The sequence below is a fragment of the Centroberyx affinis genome, unplaced genomic scaffold, assembly GCF_046629955.1.
Source record: "Centroberyx affinis isolate AG114_WGS23_722 - 3 ecotype Tasmania unplaced genomic scaffold, CSIRO-AGI_Caff_v1 ptg001286l_1, whole genome shotgun sequence".
NCBI classification, from domain to species: domain Eukaryota; kingdom Metazoa; phylum Chordata; class Actinopteri; order Beryciformes; family Berycidae; genus Centroberyx; species Centroberyx affinis.
Genome location: NW_027279792.1, coordinates 72674 through 97025, shown reverse-complemented (window position 1 = coordinate 97025; position 24352 = coordinate 72674). Strand labels below are relative to the sequence as shown.

General features: G+C 40.7%; 1 protein-coding gene across 1 annotated transcript; it reads left to right on the top strand.

The window, feature by feature from the left end:
- Positions 1-2583: 2583 nt before the first annotated feature.
- gnrhr4 (gonadotropin releasing hormone receptor 4) lies at positions 2584-9613 on the top strand. The gene is made up of 3 exons (XM_071525305.1): positions 2584-3099; positions 8789-8993; positions 9102-9613. The coding sequence occupies exons 1-3, from the start codon at positions 2584-2586 to the stop codon at positions 9611-9613; spliced, it is 1233 nt and encodes a 410-aa protein (XP_071381406.1).
- The last annotated feature ends 14739 nt before the right edge of the window (positions 9614-24352 follow it).

Sequence of the window (24352 nt, the reverse complement as noted above, 5' to 3'; positions counted from 1 at the left end):
ACAAGGGCTTAAGCGCCCATGAGCTGAGCTGTGCATCAGGGTCGGAGGGGTCAGAAGCTGGAAATCAGGACCCATCCTCAGCACCCCTGCATCGGTCCAGTAGGCAGACAGCGAGGCAGCATTCCAACCCCTTTCACCTGCCGCAATCCACCATCCAGGGTCGGGGAATAGGGTCAGAGGGTCAGGTAGTGGCTCAGACTAATCACCTTTGGTTGATGGCCCTGAGGGACATTATATCTGTGTTGGCTGATAACCTAGAAGGGAAGTAGGGAAACCTGCAGGCACTCAACAGTTGAGCTGTATCAATTATCGGGATGATGATTTTTTGCTTGGGGGGATGAGTGTAAGGCGCCATAGGGCGTACATTACGGTACTGCATCAGCATGTATAGGCTACGTAGGCAGGAAGTGTTAAAGCCAGAGAGCGCCTTTTGGTGGGGGCTGTCTCTCTCATTGTTTGGCGTGAGCCGGGGTCCTCATCGCGTTGTTTGGGGGGAGCCTGCAGCCCGCGACAGGATTGGGCGTATTGGCTACAGGTGGGGGGACGCCAGAAGTGGGACCGAAGGCAGTGGTGCAGTTGCGCTGGGGGCTGAGGTCCTCACTGGAGAAGGTTGGGTCCTGAGGGTTGCGTGACTCAAGGCAATTAATGTGGAGGTCTATGCCACTGTTTTTAAAGTAGTAAATTAAATAAAAGACTGTAAAAGCTGATTTGCCAATGACAGATCGAGGAGAATTACCCTCCTCAGGTGTAAAGAAATAAACAACGTCCAACGGAGAAAAACTGGTAATTGTGTGCCTTCCTTGCTGGGGCCGAACGATTGGGCAAGTGTTACATTAGCCTAAAGGGTATCATTATGTTGCTGCTTTTGATTGACTGTGCCCAAGTACTCATCACACTTAGACACAGTTTCTAGTTGAATTTGTTTCCCTTTCCCCTATTGATTACTATCTGCAAATAACTGGCGTGTAAGCTCTCAATGCAAAACAGCAATTCTACTAGAAGCTTTTTAATTCCTAAACCACTAGGAAAGAATTAGACACCTCTTTGTTGTCATTCCAGTGTTGTGTGAAATATCTTGCAGCTTCTGGTCAATTCAAAGGAAGGCAGTCATGAGAGAAAACAAGACGAGAGAGAGAGAGAGAGAGAGAGAGAGAGAGAGAGAGAGAGAGAGAGAGAGAGAGAGAGAAATGATTGGCTGTGCACTTGTGAATGCTCCGGGGGTCCCCAAGTAAAGTAACTACATTTTAATATTTTTTTGTTTACTACTGGAAGTCTTCCCGATGATAGAGCAGAATACAAGAGTGACTACCATTGTGATCAGCGGTTTCCCTAGCGGTTATTTCCCCAGCTATAAATTCTGAACTAAATCATATCTAATAATCTCCTCAGGTGCGGTTCCTTAGGAGAAACCCTTACGATGTGTGGCTTAACAGATTTCCACGCAGGGATTAAGGGGTCTTTGCCTTGAAAAAGTATTGGGAATCCCCGATTTAGACGGACCCCACATATTGATACTGTGGCTCGGAGCATCGTCAGTTGCTGCCAATCATTTCTGCGCGTCAGAGCGGAGGAATGAAGCGGAGGGAAGCAACAGCTGCAGTGACGCTAGATCTGCCGGACTGGCACCTGAATTGCAGTAGAAATACTTTCAGTGAAAGCCCATTAGAGCTCACGTTCAGCCCCACTTCCTAATTGCAGGTAAGCTATTTTTTTTAATCTGCGTCGATAACTGACAACATTTTGATATTACAGTTTGGTGACTCATCTTGTTTTTCTTTTCCTCTGGGACAAGAATTAGGCAATTGCCCAATTATGATTGTCATCTCCGTGACAAATTAACAAACCGATTTAGAAGTTCAGCAATAAACTGTAGCCTACTGGTGCATGACGGATGACCAAGTTTTTTCTTTAATTATAATAATTAATATTGTTTAGCCTATGTTTGTACCAGTGTATTTTAGCGATACAATTTCTCGAGGGATGTCTTCTATATCCTTGATGATCTATATTAGGCTATTTTTTCCATGCCATGAATCTATTCACTGCATTTGTGATTACTTTGTGATTGCCTTAATTTGGTGGTGTCCGGTGAAAAATCACTGTACAGTCAAGTGAATAAATCAGTGCTGTATTCAGAGCTATTTTGCCAAGTAGCCTACATTTGCATGTATCAGTGTTTTCCAGTTATCTGTTTAATCGATAGGTATACAGGAGTCACTGTAACCACATCACGTTTTTTTCTACCGCATGCAGAACATACGGTGTGAGAAAGGAGCCGCTGACAGCCATGAAAAAAAAACGAGCCATGCATATAAACCACAACCACATTAGTGTCAATTAAAGATTCCACTGTTTCTTTTGGGCTATTTGAAACTCTAGTGTTTCCACTTACACAGATATTCGTGTCAAATCAAGGCTTAAACCCTTTTTCTATTCCCCAGATTGTGTTCCCACAGCTTAATTAGCAGTTGAAGTTCCAGTGGAAAAACAGATGGAGAAAAAAGACAGAGAATAGGAGTCAGGAGCATTGCCAATCTCGTGCTCCCTGGATACAAGTGACAGCCTCAGACTCCTGTGTTCATTATGTTCCATCAGATGACGGATCAAACAGTGAATGGCAGCTGCGAGGGACCCACCTCACTCTGCAACAAGAGCACAAATGGAGACGCGCTGCAGCTGCCCACTTTCTCCACAGCAGCCAAAGTCAGAGTCATTATCACCTTCTCTCTCTGCGCGGTGTCGGCTGTATGCAACTTGATTGTGCTGTGGGCGGCCGGCAACGGTGGCAAGCGCAAGTCCCACGTCAGGATACTCATAATGAACCTCACGGTGGCAGACCTGTTGGTGACTTTCATTGTCATGCCCGTCGATGCCGTGTGGAACATCACGGTTCAGTGGCAAGCAGGAGACGTCGCCTGTAGGGTGCTAATGTTCATGAAACTGGTCGCGATGTACTCCTGCGCTTTTGTAACTGTAGTCATTAGCCTGGATAGACAGTCTGCTATCCTGAATCCTTTGGGCATCAGCGAGGCCAAAAGGAAAAGCAAAATCATGTTGACTGTGGCTTGGACGATGAGTGTGATCCTCTCTCTCCCTCAGGTAAGGATGACTTTTAAAAGAGGTGTTCTCCCCCCTCTGGGTTTCAACATCAAAGGGACTTTCCACATCAGTGTACCTTATGGTCCTACTCTACTCATATTACTACATAAAACATGGCTTAAGCTGTTGGCTGTGCAACTTTCACATCACTGTTTAGTGGCCTTTTATTAAAAGCCTAGGAATAAAACTTGTTCAGATATCTCTTAACCACCAGGTACAGTCTGGATATAGATGGCATTCAATTTATTCATTATGTAAATATAGCCTACATTAAGTACAATATCAAAAGAGAGCAGCCTTAAACACCATGACTGCATTTTACCCCACAGAAACTAGTGCACCCATTATGTTGAAAAGAGTTAATCCAATTATCTGTTAAGTCTGTTACAAAATGCCATTCCAGTTATCAAGGTAAAAAACCTTTTGTGTAATATGAAAAACCCATCACTCTCACTGAATCTGAATTTTGGAGTTTGCGATGGAGTTTTTGGAAGTTTTTGTTTTCTTTATGGCATAATGTCTTGGGCTCAACTGAATTAATTTAAGTTTTATTCTAAGAACGAAAGGGTTGCCAAACTCTTGATTTACTGTATTCCATTTCTAAACTTATTGAAAGTGTTTGTTAACAAAATATGGGACATAATGGTAGGTTTTTTTAATGTGGCTACGCTCCAGACCAATCACAAGGCTACGGTCTGTGTGGCCTTAAACAGCACATTATGTATGAAAAATTCAGAACAGTCCTTGACTGGGCCTTATGCTGAGCACAAATGAGGCAGCTGTTCTCAGTAATCAAATTGGATTTCTGAGTGGGTGCTGCATGCTGTCCTGGCCGGGCTCATTGACTCAATGGTCTTTCATATTAGACACACAGGGGGTGTACAAACTAACAGAAATGTGTACCAAGTACCTAATAAGGAGTAGAGCCACCCTTTGCCTTCAGAACAACTCCAGAATTGAAAGCATGCAGATCCTGAACTGTGTGTAGTTGGACTTTTCTTCAAGAAGGAAAGCTTCCAGGTCTTTGAGGAATGAAGAAGGTGGGAATCTACTTCGCACTCCAGAATTTCCCATAAAGATTCAATGAAGTTTAGGTTTGTGGATCTCAGAGGCCAAGGAAGACGTTTCACTTCATCCTGGTGTTCATGAAACCACTCTTGAATGTGTTTAGCAGTGTGTTTTGAGGCATTATCATCTTGGAGTAATGGGAACATCATGAGGGAACATTGTTTACACCACAGGGTGCATCTGGTCCTGTAACATGGCCTCATATTCTTTGGGCATTGTATGACCATGCAGAGAAATCATCGGATCTGATGACACCCACAGAATAGCTGCCCATACCATTTCAGATTCACCAGCAGGTTTCAACAGCGACATTGTGAGTTGCAGGCATCCTTTGACTCAAAGTATATTCATTTTTCCATTGCTCATAGATTCAGGTTTTACGCTCCCATCAAGTTATCTTTGTGTGTTGGCCTTGGATACAAGCAGTTTCCAAATGGCAGCTCTGCCATAAATACCAGCTTTGTGAGTCTTACAATGTAGTTTTTGTTGAGACTCTCTCACAGAAGTGTTGATTCAATTCTCTGGTGAGTTTTGGGTCCATAGTTTTGTGGTGTTGAGCAACTGCGAAGTGTACTGTCTAACCCAGTCAGTGAGCTTTGACTTGCAACCGCTGTTACTCTTTGCTGATTCATGGCGTTTGGCATGTGTTGTCATGATTGCCACAACAAATAACTCAACTCACTCATCTTTGTGGCTGATGCACCTGTAGTTCAGACACTGGCTATTTGGTGTCTTTGGAACTCTGTTAGTTGCCTCATGTTGCTTTGAAAATTCACATATAAAAGTGGCGATTGACAGACTTCTTTTAAAGGTGACACATGCTGCTAACTGGTCTTGGATGTCATGTGACTCACTTTTGTAGCTGCCTTTGTGAGTGTGATTTAGTTATATCAAAGTTAAAGTTCTTTTTCATGTGGTGTTTCTGTTATTTTGTCTAACCCCTGTATTTGGAGTCATAAAAGTAGGCCTACACACGACAGCCTTCCAGCTTGGTCAGGATGAGTTCACCCAACAGTGCTGTTCTGAACATTAAAAATGGAAGACATATATTGAGATTAATTTAAATGCACTGGAGCATATGCATTAAACTTGTTACATACTGTATGCAGAAAGCACACAACAAGCACACATTGAGAACAGTTTTGTAGGAGTGCACTGCAAAGTTTGATAGCTTTTTGCCATTAGATGCCGACAATCAAAAAAATAAATAAATCAATGCCTTGGTCAGCAGTAAAAAAACATAATTGAAATGTATGTCCTGTGGTAAAATATGAGCTGTGACTTTCAAGATGCTATGGTTCTACTGCTGCTCACATATAAAGAGAATATGTTTGACGAATTAAACGTATTAAACAGTCCAGAGGACTTGAAAGTTGACAGCTTTACAAAAACAGATTATCCAAATGTCTTGATAAAAATAAATACCAAGTAGTAATGTTACTACTGTTTCTATTTTCTCACCTCAGAGGCTGCCAGGTTTTGCCTGAAATTCAACTTGTTTTTTAGCTTTGTAGTTTGAGTCTCTCCCTTGAGATTTACAGCCCTGGGGTTCAACACACAGTCTCTTCAACACATCATGATACTGATCTGAGCTTAAGGCCCTGCCACAAAAAAGTATTTAAAAGTAATATTTAGTATTAAGAACATGCAAGGTGAAGGTGAAGGTGATACATTGCTTTAACCTCACAACTCACAACTGTTTATTATGGTTACAGATTAAACCTATTTTCCTCCTGTTTTCATATGTGGGCCTGGGAAAGGCAATGATGACATAAATATCATGGGAGAATTCTTAAAATGTTGACTGAACACTGAATTACTCAATTAGAGTTTTTTGTTTTTTTTACCAAAACCCAGTTAGACACCAAATTAATATAAGATAAGCTTCAGAAACACTGGGAATATGCTTTCCATTGGGGCTTTCTTCATTTGATGGTAAGAATTGCAATTACTGACGTTTCTGTACAATGACCTTTGCTTCAACAGAGGATTGAGCGGGTACACTACCCAGCATGAATGCAGCATTTTGTGAGGCTAGATGACACATATTTTCTTTTTGCAGTTTCTTCTTGCATTGACGCAGCTGAATTGTTTCCAATGAAAATTAATAACTGTAGAATTTTTATTTATAAAAACACATACATCTATTAGACACTGTCCCTGTTCTTTCTCCTCAAAATGGCAAGGACACATCCAGCTGTACAACATGCAAATAGTCTTTTTTTCACAGGGTAGGAAATACTGAAAGCCCCTGTATGTTTTTGCCAGTGAGGTCTGGGTCCCCAGTTTGATTTTAACTCATTCTGATTGTATCCATCAAGCAGGGGTGTAAGAGGTTCACAAGGGGCCCGGGTGCAAGAATTGCTATGGGCCCCCTGTACCCCAGCAAGCCCCCCGTATCCCAACCTACCCACATCACAAAATGGACTGAATGAAATTCAATTTCATGAATAATGAGTACTTATTGTACACTATCACACTTTAGTGAATAGAAAATTATTAATAAATTACATTTATTCAATGAAATATTGTGATACGGTTTGATAATTGCAACTGTGGGCCCTATTTTACACCCGGTGCAAAGCGGTGCAAAGCACAGCGCAAGTGTCATTGCTAGTTTCCGACCGACGCAGTTGTCATTTTCACGCCCAGCTCCTACGTTGTTTAAATAGCAAATGTACTTGCGCCCATCTTTGCGCCCATGGGTGTGTTGGTCTTAAAATGAAGTGTGGTCAGGCGCATTGCTGGTGCATTGCTATCTTGAGGCAGCGGAAAGCGATTGCGCCATTGACCAACAAAAACCTGGTCTAAAGTCAATGCCGCAGTATTTTCCTGCTATTTAAAGGGCGCAGTATTCAGATAGTAAGATGCGCCTACATCTGTTGTGTTATACAAACTCAAAAACTAATTATAATATGATGCCTATTGTTATTGCCACACAATGACCCACAACATCAGTTCTCTCTCTCTCTCTCTCTCTCTCAAACACACACACACAACGTTACCATGCAAAATAGAAAAATAGGATCATCTACTATAAAAATTTGCACTTTACTTCGTTCCTGACATGCGTTTTGTTGCCAAATTGCCATATGCTTTTACCATTACGCAACGCCAAATGCCAAAAACTATGTGTCCCTCTCACCATTACGCAATTCCAAATGCCTGTCCCAAATGCCTGTCCCGTTAACCATCATCACACATTGCCAATTGCTAAATACGCAACCTACAACCAAGAAAAATAACACAGTAAGCACAGCCTAGCAAAAAGTCATGAAAATAAACTGCAAAGGCATCTTACCTTCACCCGATGCACAACATAGGCCTATCCGACACACACACACATCGCCCTTGATTGGTCAATAGCCTACATACATATTTGATGTACCCTATAGAAACATAGCACTGTTATTTCAGCGGTTATTTCATCTTCCTGACCCAGGTATCGTAAATGTGCCTTTTGTTTTTGGAAAGAGTGAACGTAACCACGCACTCAACATTTCACATTAATTCGATGTGAATAAAAAACCCATAGACAAGTTCTGTATTCTTGTTTTCTGACTCGGGGGATCAGACAGTGTGAGACCGCGGTGAAGAGGAGGCTGTAGAGGACGCTGCGCCTGGCGTCTCCAATGCGCCCTGTGCGTCATAACGCATCAGTATTTATTACTTTGAGACATCCAGTCCAAATGCCTAACACCTTGAATTTGTCGGATTTAATTGTAACAAACTGGGTCTAAAAGACTGTAATGCACTTAGGCTACTTGAGACTAATTCACACCATGTCAGCCTATAATGACATATAGATGCTTTTTGGACGTTCGTTTCTCCAACTTGCCGAATCCGCCATTTAAGTAGCAATGCGCCAAGGTGCAAGCGCACCTGGCTTTTAAAGGGAATGGGAGATGACACTCTGATTGGTTTAATTCATGTTACGCCCAAAACACACCTATGATTAATTAAGAGACTAAGTACAACCCCTTTGCGCCGTGCGCCTTACTTTGCGCCCAAATTATGCACAGTTTAACTAGCAAAAGTGGATTTGGCCACGCCGTAAATGCACTTGCGCCATGCGCTTTAGACCATGCACTATGGATCGTTTAAATAGGGCCCTGTATGTTGATGCAATGACAAGAAAACATGCCCATGATACATAGTTTGAAATTGCAAGATAGTACAGATGCTTTACAAACTACACTCATCAGTAATTCACATCTGAATGCCAGGGGGCCCATTTTGTATTTACAGGGCCTGTGATGCCCCCCTGGGATTTATGCCCCTGTCATCAAGCAATTCATTATCCAGATTCATAATTCTAGTGAAAAAGGCTATTTGGATGTCTTCTCAGTTAGTAAGATGATATACATCCAAGTTTTAGAATAGTGCAAATCCTAATCCAATTTTCTGTCTAGCTACTTCCAGTATCCGGATCTAATAAGACAGTATTCCTCTGCTGGATCAACATAAGACTTGATTGTCATGACTAATCCTGGTTTAAATTTTGTACTTTGTGATTCAGCAATTACGGCACACTCCAGTTTGCCGTAACATCCATAAATTATGACTGTCAATGTGATTTAGAGTCATAGCTAATTATAACTATGCTTTTGTTTTCATACAGATGTTTATATTTCACAATGTGACCATCACAGTTCCTGAGAATTTTACCCAGTGCACGACTCATGGGAGTTTTGTCAAGCACTGGCAGGAGACGCTCTATAACATGTTCACCTTTGTGTGCCTCTTCCTGCTCCCTCTGGTCATCATGATCTTCTGTTACACGCGAATCCTCATTGAGATATCCAGCCGCATGGCTCGCAGCAACCGTAAGTCTCTTCTTTTCTCAGCGTCATGCGGTCATAATACGGTTTTGCATGCCTCTGTGACAGTATTTGAGCGGCGTGTGGTGAAGAAAGTGTTTATCTCTGTTCTAGTGCTGTCTAGAGAGGTGCATCTCCGCCGCTCCCACAACAACATTCCCAAAGCTCGGATGAGGACTCTGAAGATGAGCATCGTTATCGTGACATCATTCATCATCTGCTGGACCCCGTACTATCTGCTGGGTCTGTGGTATTGGCTGTTCCCTGAGAAAATGGAGGAGACCGTCTCCCATTCATTGACTCACATGCTGTTTATCTTTGGCCTCTTCAACGCCTGTCTAGACCCCATCACTTACGGCCTATTCACCATTCATTTTCACCACGGTCTTAAGAGATGCTATCGAAGAACAAACATACGGACTGAGCTGGAAAACAACACATCCCTCACAGGCTCTTTGAGGCACTCGTCTTTCCATATGGCGCGTCTGTCCCCGCAGAGGCAGACCGTCTGCAGCCACAACGCAAACCTAGAAGAGGGACAGGAACCAGGGAGAAACTATCTTTCAGTTGGCAACACCAGCGCACAGGGTGACCCAAGGCAAATCAGCCTAGTAAGCAGAATATAATGGTTTAGAGGAATCCAAGCAAAAAGCACCTCTGCCCTTATTCAGTGTGCTGCTCAGCCTAGTCTGTCTGTTGCTAGAGATGATTGACAGTCTAATGATTTACTTTGACATATTACGACCCGCGGAGAGCACCATGAGTGTTCTTCTGTCACAAGAATCTGTTTCTCTTTTTATTTCAATATATGTTTTTACTTAATCTTATAAAACATACAAGATAGTGCACTTAAAAGTGATGCAACTCAAAAAAACAATACAGACCACTACATCAGATACATGTACAGCACTAATCTAACCAATACCCCCCTCCACCCACACACACACACACACACACACACACACACACACACACACACACGTGTCATGGTATCATGTCTTCATTCCCTGTGGTCAAGACAACATACAACCATTAAAAAATGCCGCTGTCTGTATCAGCAGATAAAGATGTCTACTGTCAAAGAAATATATTTGATAATTTGTTATTTGCTCAAGTGCTGTAAAATGTAATGATGTCTTTGGTAATGATGTCTCTGTTGGTTTTATTTTTTGCCAGAAGTGCTTCTGCCGTTCATTGTTTATTGATTTGAAATTGCTATGAGTTGTTTGAAAAAATATGATTTGTAATGCTTTATGTGCAATGTAAATGATTGTGATTTTGTTTTGTAGCAAACATGAATGTTATATAACATGATCAGTACTGACCATGAAAGGCTTTGAACTAAAGTGCTATGGGATTATGTTTAGTGAATGTACCTTTTTCAGTAAATCATCCAGCACAGCCTTTTGGTGAAGTGTTAATTGACTGCTGTGATTACAATGCCCAAGAGACACGATCTATATTGTGTGTTGCAGAGAGATAGACCTACTCTCATTGTCTCATTTGTGAAGTGAGCAAGTATTGTAGTATGTTGTGAATTGTATTGATTTTTTTTTTTTTTTGTGACTGTACATTGAGACAGAAATCCTTGGAATTCACAAAAGATTTTTTTTTTCTAATTTTCTAATGCAATCCTGGTGAGTTAAAAAGAAACAAAATTTATGTTTTCTTAAAGAAACTTTGTGGTTAACAGTATTTGTTTGCATGATATTGTTTTTCTTCTGCAAGTTGTGTAAGATGTGTACAGTATATTTGCAATGTATTCATTTGTTGAATAAACGTTCCTTTCATTTTTGTTATATTTGATTGCTTTAGGTGATGCATAAACAAGTATCACTGTCCTAGCAAGCGGACGTCAAAACGACAACCACAACTGCACATTTTTCATCAGATTAGAGATTGGAAAAGGCTTCACCAAACTAAGCCATTTCAGCCTTAATAGAGCATAATGAGAAAATTGTGATTTTAATGTTATGTGGCTAAACATTAATTTGTACAACCACCGCTTTATTTGAAAATGTACAGTCAGTTAGCAATTATATAAAGTTTTGTGGCATTTACAGTATAAACTGTTGGATGCATGGATGAAGGTTCCAGCTAGTATTTAAATGCTGTGTGCACTTGAGAAAATATCCAGATAATTACATGTTATTCTAAATTGCACCTACTTTATTTGACAGGCTGTCCGCTGATGATGTCACTGCTTTAACTGCTTTAGCAGGCAGACATTACCTTCTCTTTTAGACTTACAGCATACTTTAGTTTAAGCCGAACTGTGCGTTCACACTGCAAGAAACATGGTCAACAAGTTACTGCAAGTCCAATTTCCTTTAGAGCTGAACAATCGGGAAAACAGATGTGTGGATGGTCAACAACATTGTAAGCTGTGAAAAATTCGCCACGGCTGAACTTTTCATCATTGGTTGTCAACAGCCAATCAGATTTTTGCGCTTCCTTGTTTCCCTGCCCATCTGATTTCATTCCATGAACAATAGGTCCACCTGGCAAGTGCAAAATGGATGAGAAATTGATTACAGCCATTCAAAGCTTCTACGGGAATAAAAATCAAAAATCATGCTCGGAGAACGGCGGCATTCATTACTGAGGTCATCTAAGTTTTTACACCATTAATTGTATGATTACTTTTGGTTTAACTATGGGGCATATTTTTAAAGTAGCATGCCAACTGTCAATAAAGTGATTTTGTAAATGTCTCTTCACTATCAACAGCCTAGTTCAGATTCACCTGGAATTCTTAAGGGAAAAAAGAGTTGAGCATTGACTCGTATTGATAGAACAGTGTGGGTGGAGGTGAAAATGTTAATTACTGAATACCGACACTAGCGAAACCAAGTGACAATCTAGAAATACAAATACTGGTTGACTGCTTTCTGCTTTTAATATGGAAACAGTTTTTCTTTCTGGAAAATGGAAATGGAAGCTCTCTTACTAGACAAAGAAACGGGTCCTATTTGGTATTTCAAAGTTCCTCAATTTCATATTGCATTTTATTTTATACCTGTAAGCTTTAGATTGGGTTACATATTAATCTCGGTAAGAGGTCAGAAATGCAAATATATTGCATTTCTCCTTTGAAAGGGTAGGTACATGCCACTGTACAAAACTCACCAGAAATGACTTTTTAAAAGAAGACTTCTTTGTGAAGAACATGCCCCCGGACCCTCCTAGCATTTCTGGGGAATTGCTCTTTTAAAGATTATTCTTATGGCATTTCTGCTTTCTAAGGCAGTTCACAGTGAAAAGAGACAGAAAAGATGGGAGAGTGTATGCGGGAAGTGGTGTGACAAGCAAAAAAAAAAAGGTTGCATGTCGATTGTGAACCCAAGACATTGCATTTACATGGTAGACATCTCATCCAGCTGAGCCACAGGACAGGCCATAAATTACCCTTTCAGAAAATGTTGCCCTTGCACCTGTGGGTGCAGGGGCAACATGGGTGGTGGGTGGTGATATCAATGAATAAAACAACTATCGTCCAATTTCAAAACTCTCCTGTTTCAAATTTCAGAATCACTGGTTGATTCTCAATTATGTGTTTAGAAGTGAACAGTATCCTACAGCCACAGCAATAGTAGGGTAACAGCTGCAAGCCTTGTGAAGAATAATATTGTGAACCCCCTTGATAAAAAACAATATTGTGCCTTCTGCCCATCCAAAAAGTTTGCAAGAATATCACACTGAAATTAAATCACTTAAATAGGATATAATGTCCAACCATTGCCCTCCTTTGTTTAATTGGGGATTTGATCGGATTTAACATTCCTTGTAACTATCACAAGCTCATTTCTTACTCCATGGCCACTGCCAAGACAGTGATTTTTATGAAAGTAATTATTAGGAATTTGAAAGATAAAAGTGCATGGGGGATTATATCAATTAAGCAACATTGGTCAGAATTTGTTAAAAAATTGAATTTATTGGAATGGAAGATATTTCATGTTCTTATTATTCATCGTTCAGTTAATCTCTAGTGCATTACTCAAACTCTATTATGCAAACACTGCTTCGATAAAAAAAGAAAATCTGTAACATTTACTGCAGATAAATGGTCCATCTTATCTGGATAATGCAGCAATACCAATATAGTATTACAATGATGGTGTCGTAACATTTCAATATAGGCTACTGTATGTGAACCACTCCTGTTTTATTATGCATCTCATTATACACTGCCAAATTAACTTTTATTACTTCAAGGCAAAACCGATCAGTCGGCTGTTAAAATTGGTGGACCATAACTTTTAAGTGGTTCATTTTTCTTTTTGACCTGGCTAGACTGAACAACAGAGCCTTATAGATTTCTAATGAGTGCAAGTTTTATGAGTCTGTCATGAGGAGATCAAGGGCAGGTAATTAATCTCCTCCTCTGTTGTACAGGCAAATTAAAAGCTGTCCTCACAAAATCTCTCTCTGCTCATTGCGCAGATGTCATTCTGAATCTCACAGTGAACAGGCCATGGCTGCTGAACCTGTAAACACTGGCACTGGCAGAATGGCATTGACAGATACACGTTTACAGTAGATATTTGCAGTGGAATACTCATTAGTGACCTGGAGCAGATATGCTGTGTTGCATAAACATCAAATGACAAAGCCATTGATCTCGGTAAATCCCCATCACAGGGAGTCTTATTGCTGACTCTATTGAACCAAAACCTATGTACAAAGAAATATCTCATTTATCATGGGGGCATTGCTACAGCATACAGAAATTCATCCTAGCTTGGCTGGTATTGCTTTAAGAAAAAAGTAGGCTACAGGGAGGATATTGAATAGTGGAATTCATTCTGTGTAGACTCAGTTCTGTGACAAAATGTTCCAGCTCATTATACCTAGTAGTAGCAGTGGCAATAGCAGTAGAATTGTATTACAGTAATGATAATGTCGTCATTTCATTTTTGGCAAAACTTTTTTATCATTTTACACAGTATGGGGCAGAGGCACCAGTGGTTTGTGCTACACTACAGGGAGCAAGCGGGATCCAAAAAATGTCATGTTGTCATATGTTAATCTCAGTTGTCGTGTTGAACCTGTTGTTGAAACCTGTATGACCCTTAAGATATTTTTGCCTATTTTTTCTTACTGCATTTGTAAGTCCATATAATGAGGGCTTTAAACGAAAATAGAAATCTCAGAGTGAAGTGAGTGTGTGTGTGTGTGTGTGTGTGTGTGTGTGTATGTGTGTGTTCATAGGGAACTTCTATGAGCCACACATGCAGGTCCATGTTACAGTGATAGTTGTGTGTTCCAGTGTTCCAGCGACAACATGCGGATAGGCGTCTTTTATCAAATTTGCCAAAATTAAGGACAACATAATGCTACAACATGTTTATAATAACATTTTCAATGTCATGAATGAAAATGTAGAACAAATGAAGGTTCAAAGTTGAGTTTCAAATGTAAGAGTGTCCCATTTTACATGAATACAACTGTCCCATTTTTGCTCACACCTTCAGAAAAATATGGACAGTGACAAAAACACAGATTTTGATTAAATGCAAGGAACAATGCACCTGTTCTACCCCAAATGCCAATCAACAAGGCAATGCAATGCAAGACAAGGCAATGCAATGCAAGACAAGGCAAGGCAAGGCAAGGCAAGGCAAGGCAAGGCAAGGCAAACTTTATTTATATAGTACATTTCATACATAAGGCAAATCCAATGTGCTTCACATAAAATAGAAGAAATACATAAAAATCCTCCTAAGCCAACTTGATCAGGGCCACACACCACGACTATTTAAAATTACATTAAAAAAGAGTGAAAGAGTGAAAGAGCAAAAGGCAGACGAAACAAAGAAAGAGCGAAAGAAAGAAAGAAAGAAAGAAAGAAAGAAAGAAATAAAGAAGGATGAAATGGGTAAAACATAAATCAAAGAACCTGAACAAATGTATAACATCATGATGAAACAGCTTTGCAAATTGGTATCAAACTTCTATGGCTTTAGTAGGATTTTCATTTGGTGGATCTTTGTGCAGAGCACTCACCATGTGCTTCCTCTAATCAGCCAGTACTTTAAGGTTTAGCCCTGCCCACAACTGTGACCTCAGACCAATCAAAATCAGTTTTGCATATCAATTACCCCTTGCAGCAACAATTTAAGACTAAGCTCACACTATCATTAAATACCCCACATCATATTTGTCCCAATATGCCGGATGTCGCAAAATATCTGACTTCACCCACATGTTGGTGACCCCAAATGGCAGCAAGAGGTAACAATTAGAATTCTGAAGACTTCAAAACCCAGAAATTATGTAACGTGATGTCAGTGAACTGCACACTCGTCTGACCAAAATGTATCCTTCTTAGTTCACTGGTGGTGGTGGAGGTGGTGACGAGGTTCAGCCATCGTTGGTGAGTCCAGCTTTCTCTAGAGGGAGCACTCACTTGCTGGTCTTGTATTTCACTCTTAATAAGTGTTTAATTTGTCACTCCCTGTGTGTAGAGAGGATTTCCAGCCAGTAAACAAACTTGACACCAGATTTTCATTTGGACAAATAGGGCAAATCTACAGCCTCTGGGATGGGATGCTCTTCTGTGTTGCAGCACCATTTTGTGATAAGACAGGTGTATTTTTTATCTAAAAATTTTACCTCGTGTGGCTTTGAGGTTTAATTTTCAAAATAACACAACTTTTACTTCCTGTTATTAATTAGATATTAATAAATAAGACAAGATGAGATTTGTGATTTCCTCAAGTGCTGCACACCATGATGAAAGTTGATAGTGTGCAGGTGTAGAGTGAAGTGTCTGTTGCTTGACTGATCTTAATTTGCCGTATGACCATGGCGCTGACAGAAAAACCAAAAGGCCACTACAGTCTGGTAGAAAATACACAGCTTCAAATGACCAGAGGCCACAAGAAAAGCTTGAGCTCCTCTCTCTTTAATAGCTTACCTTTGAAATTCAGCGAAAGAAAAAACAGGGTTTGGTCTGTGCCATCTCACATCATCATCACACACACAAATCAAATCTGGGGTTTTTGGAAAATAAATTTGTAACAGAAATCAATCCCACTCATCTGCACACTATTCAATCGCCATTTCTTGTTTAATTTTAATGATGACGCACACACTGATATCTGACAAAAGTAGAGTGAACACTGAATGTGAATAGCTTGAATAATAAACTTTAATTAAAATTGTTAATAAATATTTCTTAATGTTAAAAGATCTGCCATTGAAGGCTGTGAAGATCATCCATTGCCTTGTGCTGTTGTTCTGAGTTGGTGCTGAGTGTTGAGTAAGGAGTTGCTGCAGTTTTGGTGCCTTGCTATTTTGCTCTCGACAAGTAGCCTACACCGAAATGGAGAATTAACATCTCTGATGTGGCATGTCAGGCATTCAGTAACATTCAGTAGACAATCTGTTAAGTGCTATATAACTCTTCTTTGCCACTCTAATATTTCCAACCTTATTAGGTTCAAGAGAAGCAGTGCTTAATTGTAAATGATGAGGTCCCGGAACACCAAGTGGTCGGTGTTCCCGTGAGTCAGTGTGGAGGGAAAAGGTTCCAGAACATATCAAGACAACAAGCGCACTGGAGGCACGGTGGTGCTCATTGCAGCCATATAGCTTACTGTAAACCTAACAGCCTGAACATTACTAAATGACCGACTATATGACCTTAGAGCTCCGACTACTGGGGACCTATAACAATATTTGATTATTGCATAGGCTACATAATGCTCATTTTTACAAACCTGACCTTCAAGTAGTAGACTAAAGATATAACTGCACTGTGCACAACAAAAAAATGACCACATGGGTTACTATGAGACATCCTAATCATACATAAAGGAAACTGCAATGGCTTAAACCGTTTACCAGAGAAATTCTGGTTCGAGTAGTTACGCATCAATATTCAATACAAATACTTTCATAGGATATCGATTTTGAATGTAGGAAACAATGTCAGCGAATAATGCAATAAAACGTGTCGTGGTGCAGCTAGAAGTCGACCTAAATGCAACACTCAGCTGGACCGCGCTGGTTTTGAAATGCCCACAGTGATGTGGCTTACAGCCCTTCACGTCAACCAATTCTCATGTTATTACCAATTATTTCTGGACACTCAACATAACATGCGCAATTGCCCACATATTTAACTGTGGGACAGGTCCGCACTCCAAAAAATTTCTCATCAATGCAAATATGAATTTTGATTGTCCCAGCAGAGACCTAATAGATTACAGAATATGCTAACATGTTTAAAAACAAAAAAAATCATGCTTACCTTGTCTAATTTTCCAAAATAGTCCACACAGCGGACATATGGACAGCAAATTCAAGTTTTAGTCATGACGCTGTCTGAAGTCTACCATAACACACTCTGCAGAGCAGCTCACTCATGTGTGAAGTGATTACCATGCACTTGTTGCTACTTTCTAATAGGGTAATCACCTGTCTTCATATGGAAATGCCACAGTTAGGTTTTTGGAAGGGAGGGGAAAGGAACGAGGAGTCAACTATTGGGAGTATTACATGGCAGACAAAAAAAAAAAATGTTTCATGCCACCAGGTGCCGGGTCCACGCAAATAGGTACTGGAATGCAGGTATCCTGCACAAATTAAGCACTGAAGAGAAGTATTTCTGAAAAGAAAACCTTGTTGATAAAGAGAGATTGATCAGTACGGACGGTTCTATCTGACCAGTTCTGCCTCACCCATATTATCCAGGAGTAAACACACCTGAATCTATTCATTATTGTCTTTTGGTAATAGCCTCTCCTGTCCAAACCTCAGTTTATTTAATGTTCAGAAAACAACATGGACCCAACAGTGACGCAAATGCCAAAATGACTGACAGGGAGGGCTCTTCACAAGCTTCACAAGGACCGTGTAGCCTAACATCATTAACCCACACAAGAGCCTTGGGCAAATTTAACGGCAAATCTATGAAGAGGCGGGGGAGGGGGAGGATTTTAAGGTTTTGATTAAAGATGGATTACGAAGTTTGAGCTGCTGTGGATGATGAGGGCGGCATGAATGATTTCCTGTGTTCCAGATTTCCATTTCCAGACCTTCATGTCCTTCCATGCTGAGCGATAAAAATTGATTTACAGGAGTGAGATGTCATGTTTGATTCAAAGTTAGAGTGTAGTTTAGTTTTCCCCAGTGATGAAATCAGTATGTTTGTTTGTTTGTCACATGCGATATCTCAGACACCACTGATCAGATTTTGACAAAACTTAGGAGAATGATGCATCTTACCATTTTGCCGCTTTCAAAACTATACCAATTGGCTAAGGGGGGCGCTACATCGTTTATATGTTTATCCATGTGTCAAGCACAATATGTCAGACACCACTGACAGATTTAAATAAAACTTGGGGGAATGATGCAACTTGGATTTTGATGAAACTTGGGGGCATGATGCATCTCACCACTGCATTTCAGCATTTTCAAAAATTGCACTGATTGGGCAATTTTGAAACACATGGGCAAACAAATCAATGATGTAGTGCCCAAGAGGGGCGCTACATCATTGATTTGTTTGCCCATGTGTCACACATGATATCTCAGATACCACTGATCTGATTTTGATGAAACTTTGAGGAATGATGTATCTCACCATTGCATTTTGTCATTTTTAAAATTACACAGATCAGCCCAAGGGGAGCTCTGTGTCATTTGTTCATTCATTTGTCCATGTGTCACATGTAATATCTCAGACACCACTGATTGGAATTTGATGAAACTTGGGGAAATATTGCATCTCACCGCAGCCCTCCAGCAATTTCAAGTGTGCTCCAACGCTACAATTACAAATCAAAACAAGGTGACATATTTGTTACTGATTGGCCATGAGGGGCACTTCATCACTAGTGGGAGAGGACGTGTTTACTGTTGCCTCGTTGAGTTTAGTTAATTTGCATGGTGATAAAACACATGTAAGAAAACACAGTAAAACACAGTAATAGAATATATAATTATTAAAAACTCAATAAAGAAAACAAGATCAATTTGTGCAGGTGAGATAAAAATGGGTTATTAAAACATCAAAAACAAACAAAAGAAATAAACAAAGCCAAAACACAATAAACAAAAAAACAAGCAAGGACATCACTGAATTTGATAAAATAATCAACAGATCACTGGGGAAAACTGTAGAAGAATAACAAGATGCATCATATAAATAGCCTTATAGAAAAAAGAAAGTCACAGGGGAAGTGAGAGTGCTGTAGTGAGTGGGAGGGTGTGAGTGGGAGAGAGAGAGAGAGAGAGAGAGAGAGAGAGAGAGAGAGAGAGAGAGAGAGAGAGAGAGAGAGAGAGAGAGAGAGAGAGAGAGAGAGAGAGAGAGAGAGAGAGAGAGAGAGAGAGAGAGAATGTGTGTGTTGAGTTACTGAGGGAAAACTTTGAGTAGTTCAGTTCATCAGACCGGTCCTAAGTCTGTATTTGAAACTGTTAAAAGATGATTTATTGGCAATGTGAATGTAACTAATGCACAGTCAATATCCTCTATTGTTCAAAACACAATGGGACTCACAGATGATCTCACTTGAATTATCATATATATTATTTAAATTATATATGATTTAATTGTTTTATATTATATTATATGATATACAACAGGGAGGAAATAACTCATCCATAAACAATCTATTCTCTGGTCTGCCTGCTGGCTTGTTTCATTTATAGACAATGACCATTGATGAGAGGCAATGCATTCAAGGACGCCATGTACTGCACTGATTACATGTTGATCTTACCATCCACAATGAATTTCAATGAAGATGTAGGCTACACTCGAGAACAGCTACAGGTTCAAATCACAAGAAGTACAATGATTATTTTACAGAAAAAACATAAATAAATAAATCCCTGTTACCACTCGCAAAACAAGTCCTTTTTCCATCTTGAACACAAAGTAATAAAATAAGTATAAAGTGAGTATACAGGATATCAGGAGAAAGATTCATGACTTAAGGCTGGATGTGATATGAGGCTTAGGATATATAGAGAAGTGAGTGTCATGAGACAAGTGTCTGCAGCTGGGATATCAGCCCCAGATACCCAGAGAAAAGTAAAGACACCGTATGGTTTGTTCAAATATTAAAAAAATGTCTTGGACTCCCACCATGCCTTAGCAGTGTAGCGCTGCATGTGAAGGGGATTGAGTTTGGGCCTTGAGATACCTCTGTCATCAAAATCCCATCAGTGGTATCTGAGATGTGCGTAACGGACTAGCCTGGTTCCAGACTCCTGAATCGCGCCCCGCCCACTCTTCAGATTTGGTTGAGCGATTCAGAGAGTCTGGTGATGCTCTATTCAAAGGCGATTTCTCGATCGGAAAACGATCAAGAAAAAAACCAATCGGCGCCTTTGTGGGCGGGGCTAAAGTTTGAACCATTCGTGCAACAGTTTTTCATTGGTGTTTCGGCCGAATAATATTTGTTGAAATCATTCTTTAACCAACGAATGGGAAGAGACTGATCCAATGGGACAATTATTACAGGTTTGGGCAGCTGGGGGGGCAGCAAGGGCAGTGATTGGGAAAATGTGACCAGCTCTAGTTCAAGAACTTAGTCTTAATAGAGATAGTCAACACAAACCTAAATCCTGACCTCATATTCTGGTCCAACATTGAACGGACTGCAAACTTTGTAGAGCTCACTGTGATGTAGATTAGGTATACGAACAGGATACGTCCTGTGGAAGTTGGATGCTGTAGGATTTGTAGCCACATTCACTATTTAACACTTTAATCAGGAAGTTATAGGAATTCCTGTTCTTGGTATAAAGAATGAGCAGATATTCCTAGCATAAGGAAAAGATTTGTTTGTTTATCTTAAGTACTTTATATAAAACCAGGGGCTAGGTTAGCGAAAGAATAGACTTAGTAGGTTCCTTTTGTATTATTGTCGTTAAAACTACCACAATTCTATCAAAAGTACCATCTGAACATAGAAAAGAGGTTGTCTTTTACCCTACAGACATGGATGGAGGCTGCTTGACTGAGGGACTAACAGGACTATATTCCCTGGTGAGCTACTTACTACCAGTGGCGTAATTGTGTCTAAAACATTGGGGGGGGACCCTCACATTGATGACATATGTGGTTTCGATAGTGAATGTCCCATACCACAAACAAACTGAATGAATGATGACGTGGCATAGGAATTTGGCAGAGCGCCATTTCCTATTGCAAATGAATGTAATGACTCAACTTACATTGGCAAGAACGCGAAAAGACAATAAATTGTTAAACTGAAGATCCAGATTCAATCGAGGCTGTCAGACTTATGTCTGTCAGAATTATTTCCTATCAGACATTGTTGGACAAAATGGACTACATGGACAGCTGCACCGGGATGAAAGTGGCAAACAACTCAGAGAAATTAGAGAAATGATGTGGCTGAGTTCAGAAAATAGTGTTTATGCTTCAAGGGTGTTAGACAACATTTAGGCCTATATTACACACGCGCATGCACACACACACACACACACACACACCTAAGAAGCATGTGACATCCAATTGCATATACATTTTGACTTATTTTACATACATTAGTCTTAAAAAGTTTGACTTGTAAATGCATGCATCTACAATCCTACTCCAGATAGAAATAAAGTTCTAGGTAATAGGCTAAATATCATTTCAAATAATCCAAACTCATTTTTGGCATTCAATCGGCAGCTTGGCCCACTGTTTCTCCTCCACCAATCAGAACACGGCTTCACTTCGCCATTGTAACCGATTATGACATCACTGGATGGAGCTGGACTCTGCTCTACCAATCAGAGCCTGTCTCAGCTGCACTGATGACATCACAATCCGAATTCTGACGTGTTTGGTCACAGCAGCTCAGGGCATAAAAAGCCCTGCTTGAGGTCTTCAGCTTCATACCTTACACACACTCTGTGTGGTAAGGTATCCTCCCCTGGGTGTTGGTACAGCTGTTGCTTGGACTGCGGCAAGAGGCTCTCTTTGGGAACCATTCTGGGGAAATAAGGACCGTGTAGACCGTGTAGGTCCTCATTTCAGAACAGTAGCTATTGGATGCTTGATGGGCGTGTTTGGAAACTTTCTCTTATATTAAGTTAATAGTTCACTGAAATGTGTTTCTGAGAGAAATGAGGACTAGAATGGTGGTTAGAATGGTGAAGTGAAGTCATGTTTTTCTAGTTAATTTTGATAGTTTGCACCAGGTGTTGTGGCGGCTAGTGAACGCGGTTTGTTGAAGAGCTAGTGGTTGGTACGAAGAGGTGCGGTTTGCGTCCCGTTGGAGCCAACCTGCCAGCCGCTCCAAAGGTGTGGTCTGGCGGTTAGTGATGGTGGTTTGTTGAAGAGCTGGTGGTTGGTACGAAGAGACATGGTTCGCCTCCCGCTGAAGCAAGCCTGCCAGCCAGTCCAAACTGTGGTCTGGCACTCACGGTTGAGGCGCAGTTCGCCTCCAGCTGAAGCCAGCCAGTCCAAATGGTGACCGCGACCGCCAGACCACCATTTGGTCTGGCTGTCTTGAATGCGAGGCAAACCACGCTTCAACCGCAACCAAACCGCTTCTCTTCGTACCAACCACCAGCTCTTCAACGAACCGCCATCACTAACCGCCAGACCACACCTTTGGAGCGGCTGGCAGGTTGGCTTTAGCGGGACGCAAACCATGCCTCGTTGTACCAACCACCAGCTCTTTAATGAACATGGCTTTGCTTCGCCATTCTAACTGCCATTCTAGTCCTCATTTCCTAGTCCATCAAGCATCCAATAGCTACTGTTCTGAAATGAGGACCTACACGGTCTACACGGTCCTTATTTCCCCAAAAAGGTTCCCAAAGAGAGCCCCTTGCCACAGTCCAAGCAACAGCTGTACCAACACCCAGGGGAGGATACCTTACCACACAGTGTGGTAAGGTATGAAGCTGAAGACCTCAAGCAGGGCTTTTTATACTCTGAGCTGCTGTGACCAAACACGTCAGAATTCTGATTGTGATGTCATCAGTGCAGCTGAGACAGGCTCTGATTGGTAGAGCAGAGCTCCATCCGATGATGTCATAATCCGTTACAATGGCAAAGTGAAGCCGTGTTCTGAATGGTGGAGGAGAAACAGTGGGCCAAGCTGCTGATTGAAGCATAAACAAGCCTCCAGCCGGTCCGGCTGCACCAGGATGAAAGCGGCAAACAACTCAGAGACATTAGAGAAATTATGTGGCTGAGTTCAGAAAATAAATAAAAAATAATAAATGTATATGAATAGAGTTAAGCTGTTTCTGATTGTCCTTCCCAATTGTGCAATCCTTATACGCAGCTTGGATGCACGGGGCGCGTAACACACACCCAGGAGATCATGTGAATGGAGGAAGAGGTTGTTGCGTCTGACAGCCTCGATTGAATCTGGATCTTCAGTTTAACAATTTATTGTCTTTTCGCATTCTTGCCAATGTGAGTTGAGTCAATACATTCATTTGCAATAGGAAATGGCGCTTGGCCAAATTCATATGCCACGTCATCATTCATTCAGTTTGTTTGTGATATGGGACATTCACTATCAAAACCACATAAGTCATCAATGTGAGGGTCCCAGGGTCCCCCCCACTGCATGAAGTATTATCATCCCAACTCCTATAAACTTTAGCAAACAGACCAGCTAACTTTTTATGAATTTATGATACAGGATATTGGTTTGTACTGATGACTGAATGGAAATCTAGCTTGAACTGTGGCTGGTTAGCTTGCTGTGTGCATTAAATGGTTAACTAACATTATCACGCTGGCTAGGTCACATGTTTCCATGCTAAAAGATATTAAAGGACGGGGTAACGTACCCACACTCACCCAGCCTCTTTTCAATAATATCCAGGCAAGTTTCTAGGCTTGCATCCCAGTTTAACAAGGGATAGTTACATAAGATCCTGTGTATTGGTAAAAGCAGTAAAGTGTCAAATGCCAGTTTAAGCCATACAGTTTTTTGTGCATTTTCTACTTTCTGCTGTCTCCTTCGCATTGATCCGACCCCACAATGCCTTGTGACATCTTGGAAATGATTTGTTTTGCTGTTTTGTTGCTCTAATAAAGTCATAAGAAATTATACAACCTTGGACATGTAAATGTTCCACAAAAGAGTGTGGACCACACAAATGGTCAGGTCCTGTAAAATGACCTTTGGACTGATAAGAATTACTAACATTTATTTTTTTTTAATAATTCTGAGTATTAACTATGAATTGAGAACTTTCTCAAGGCTTTACATGGCACTTTCCTTGAATAGCTTGAATGTGCAAACCTCTTGGGATAACAGTTGTCTCCGATGACAGATACATGAATTTTAATGAAAGTCATTTTAAGTCTAGGTCATATTATTTACTCAGAGTTTCTCAGAGTTTAATGTCAAACTGAAGTA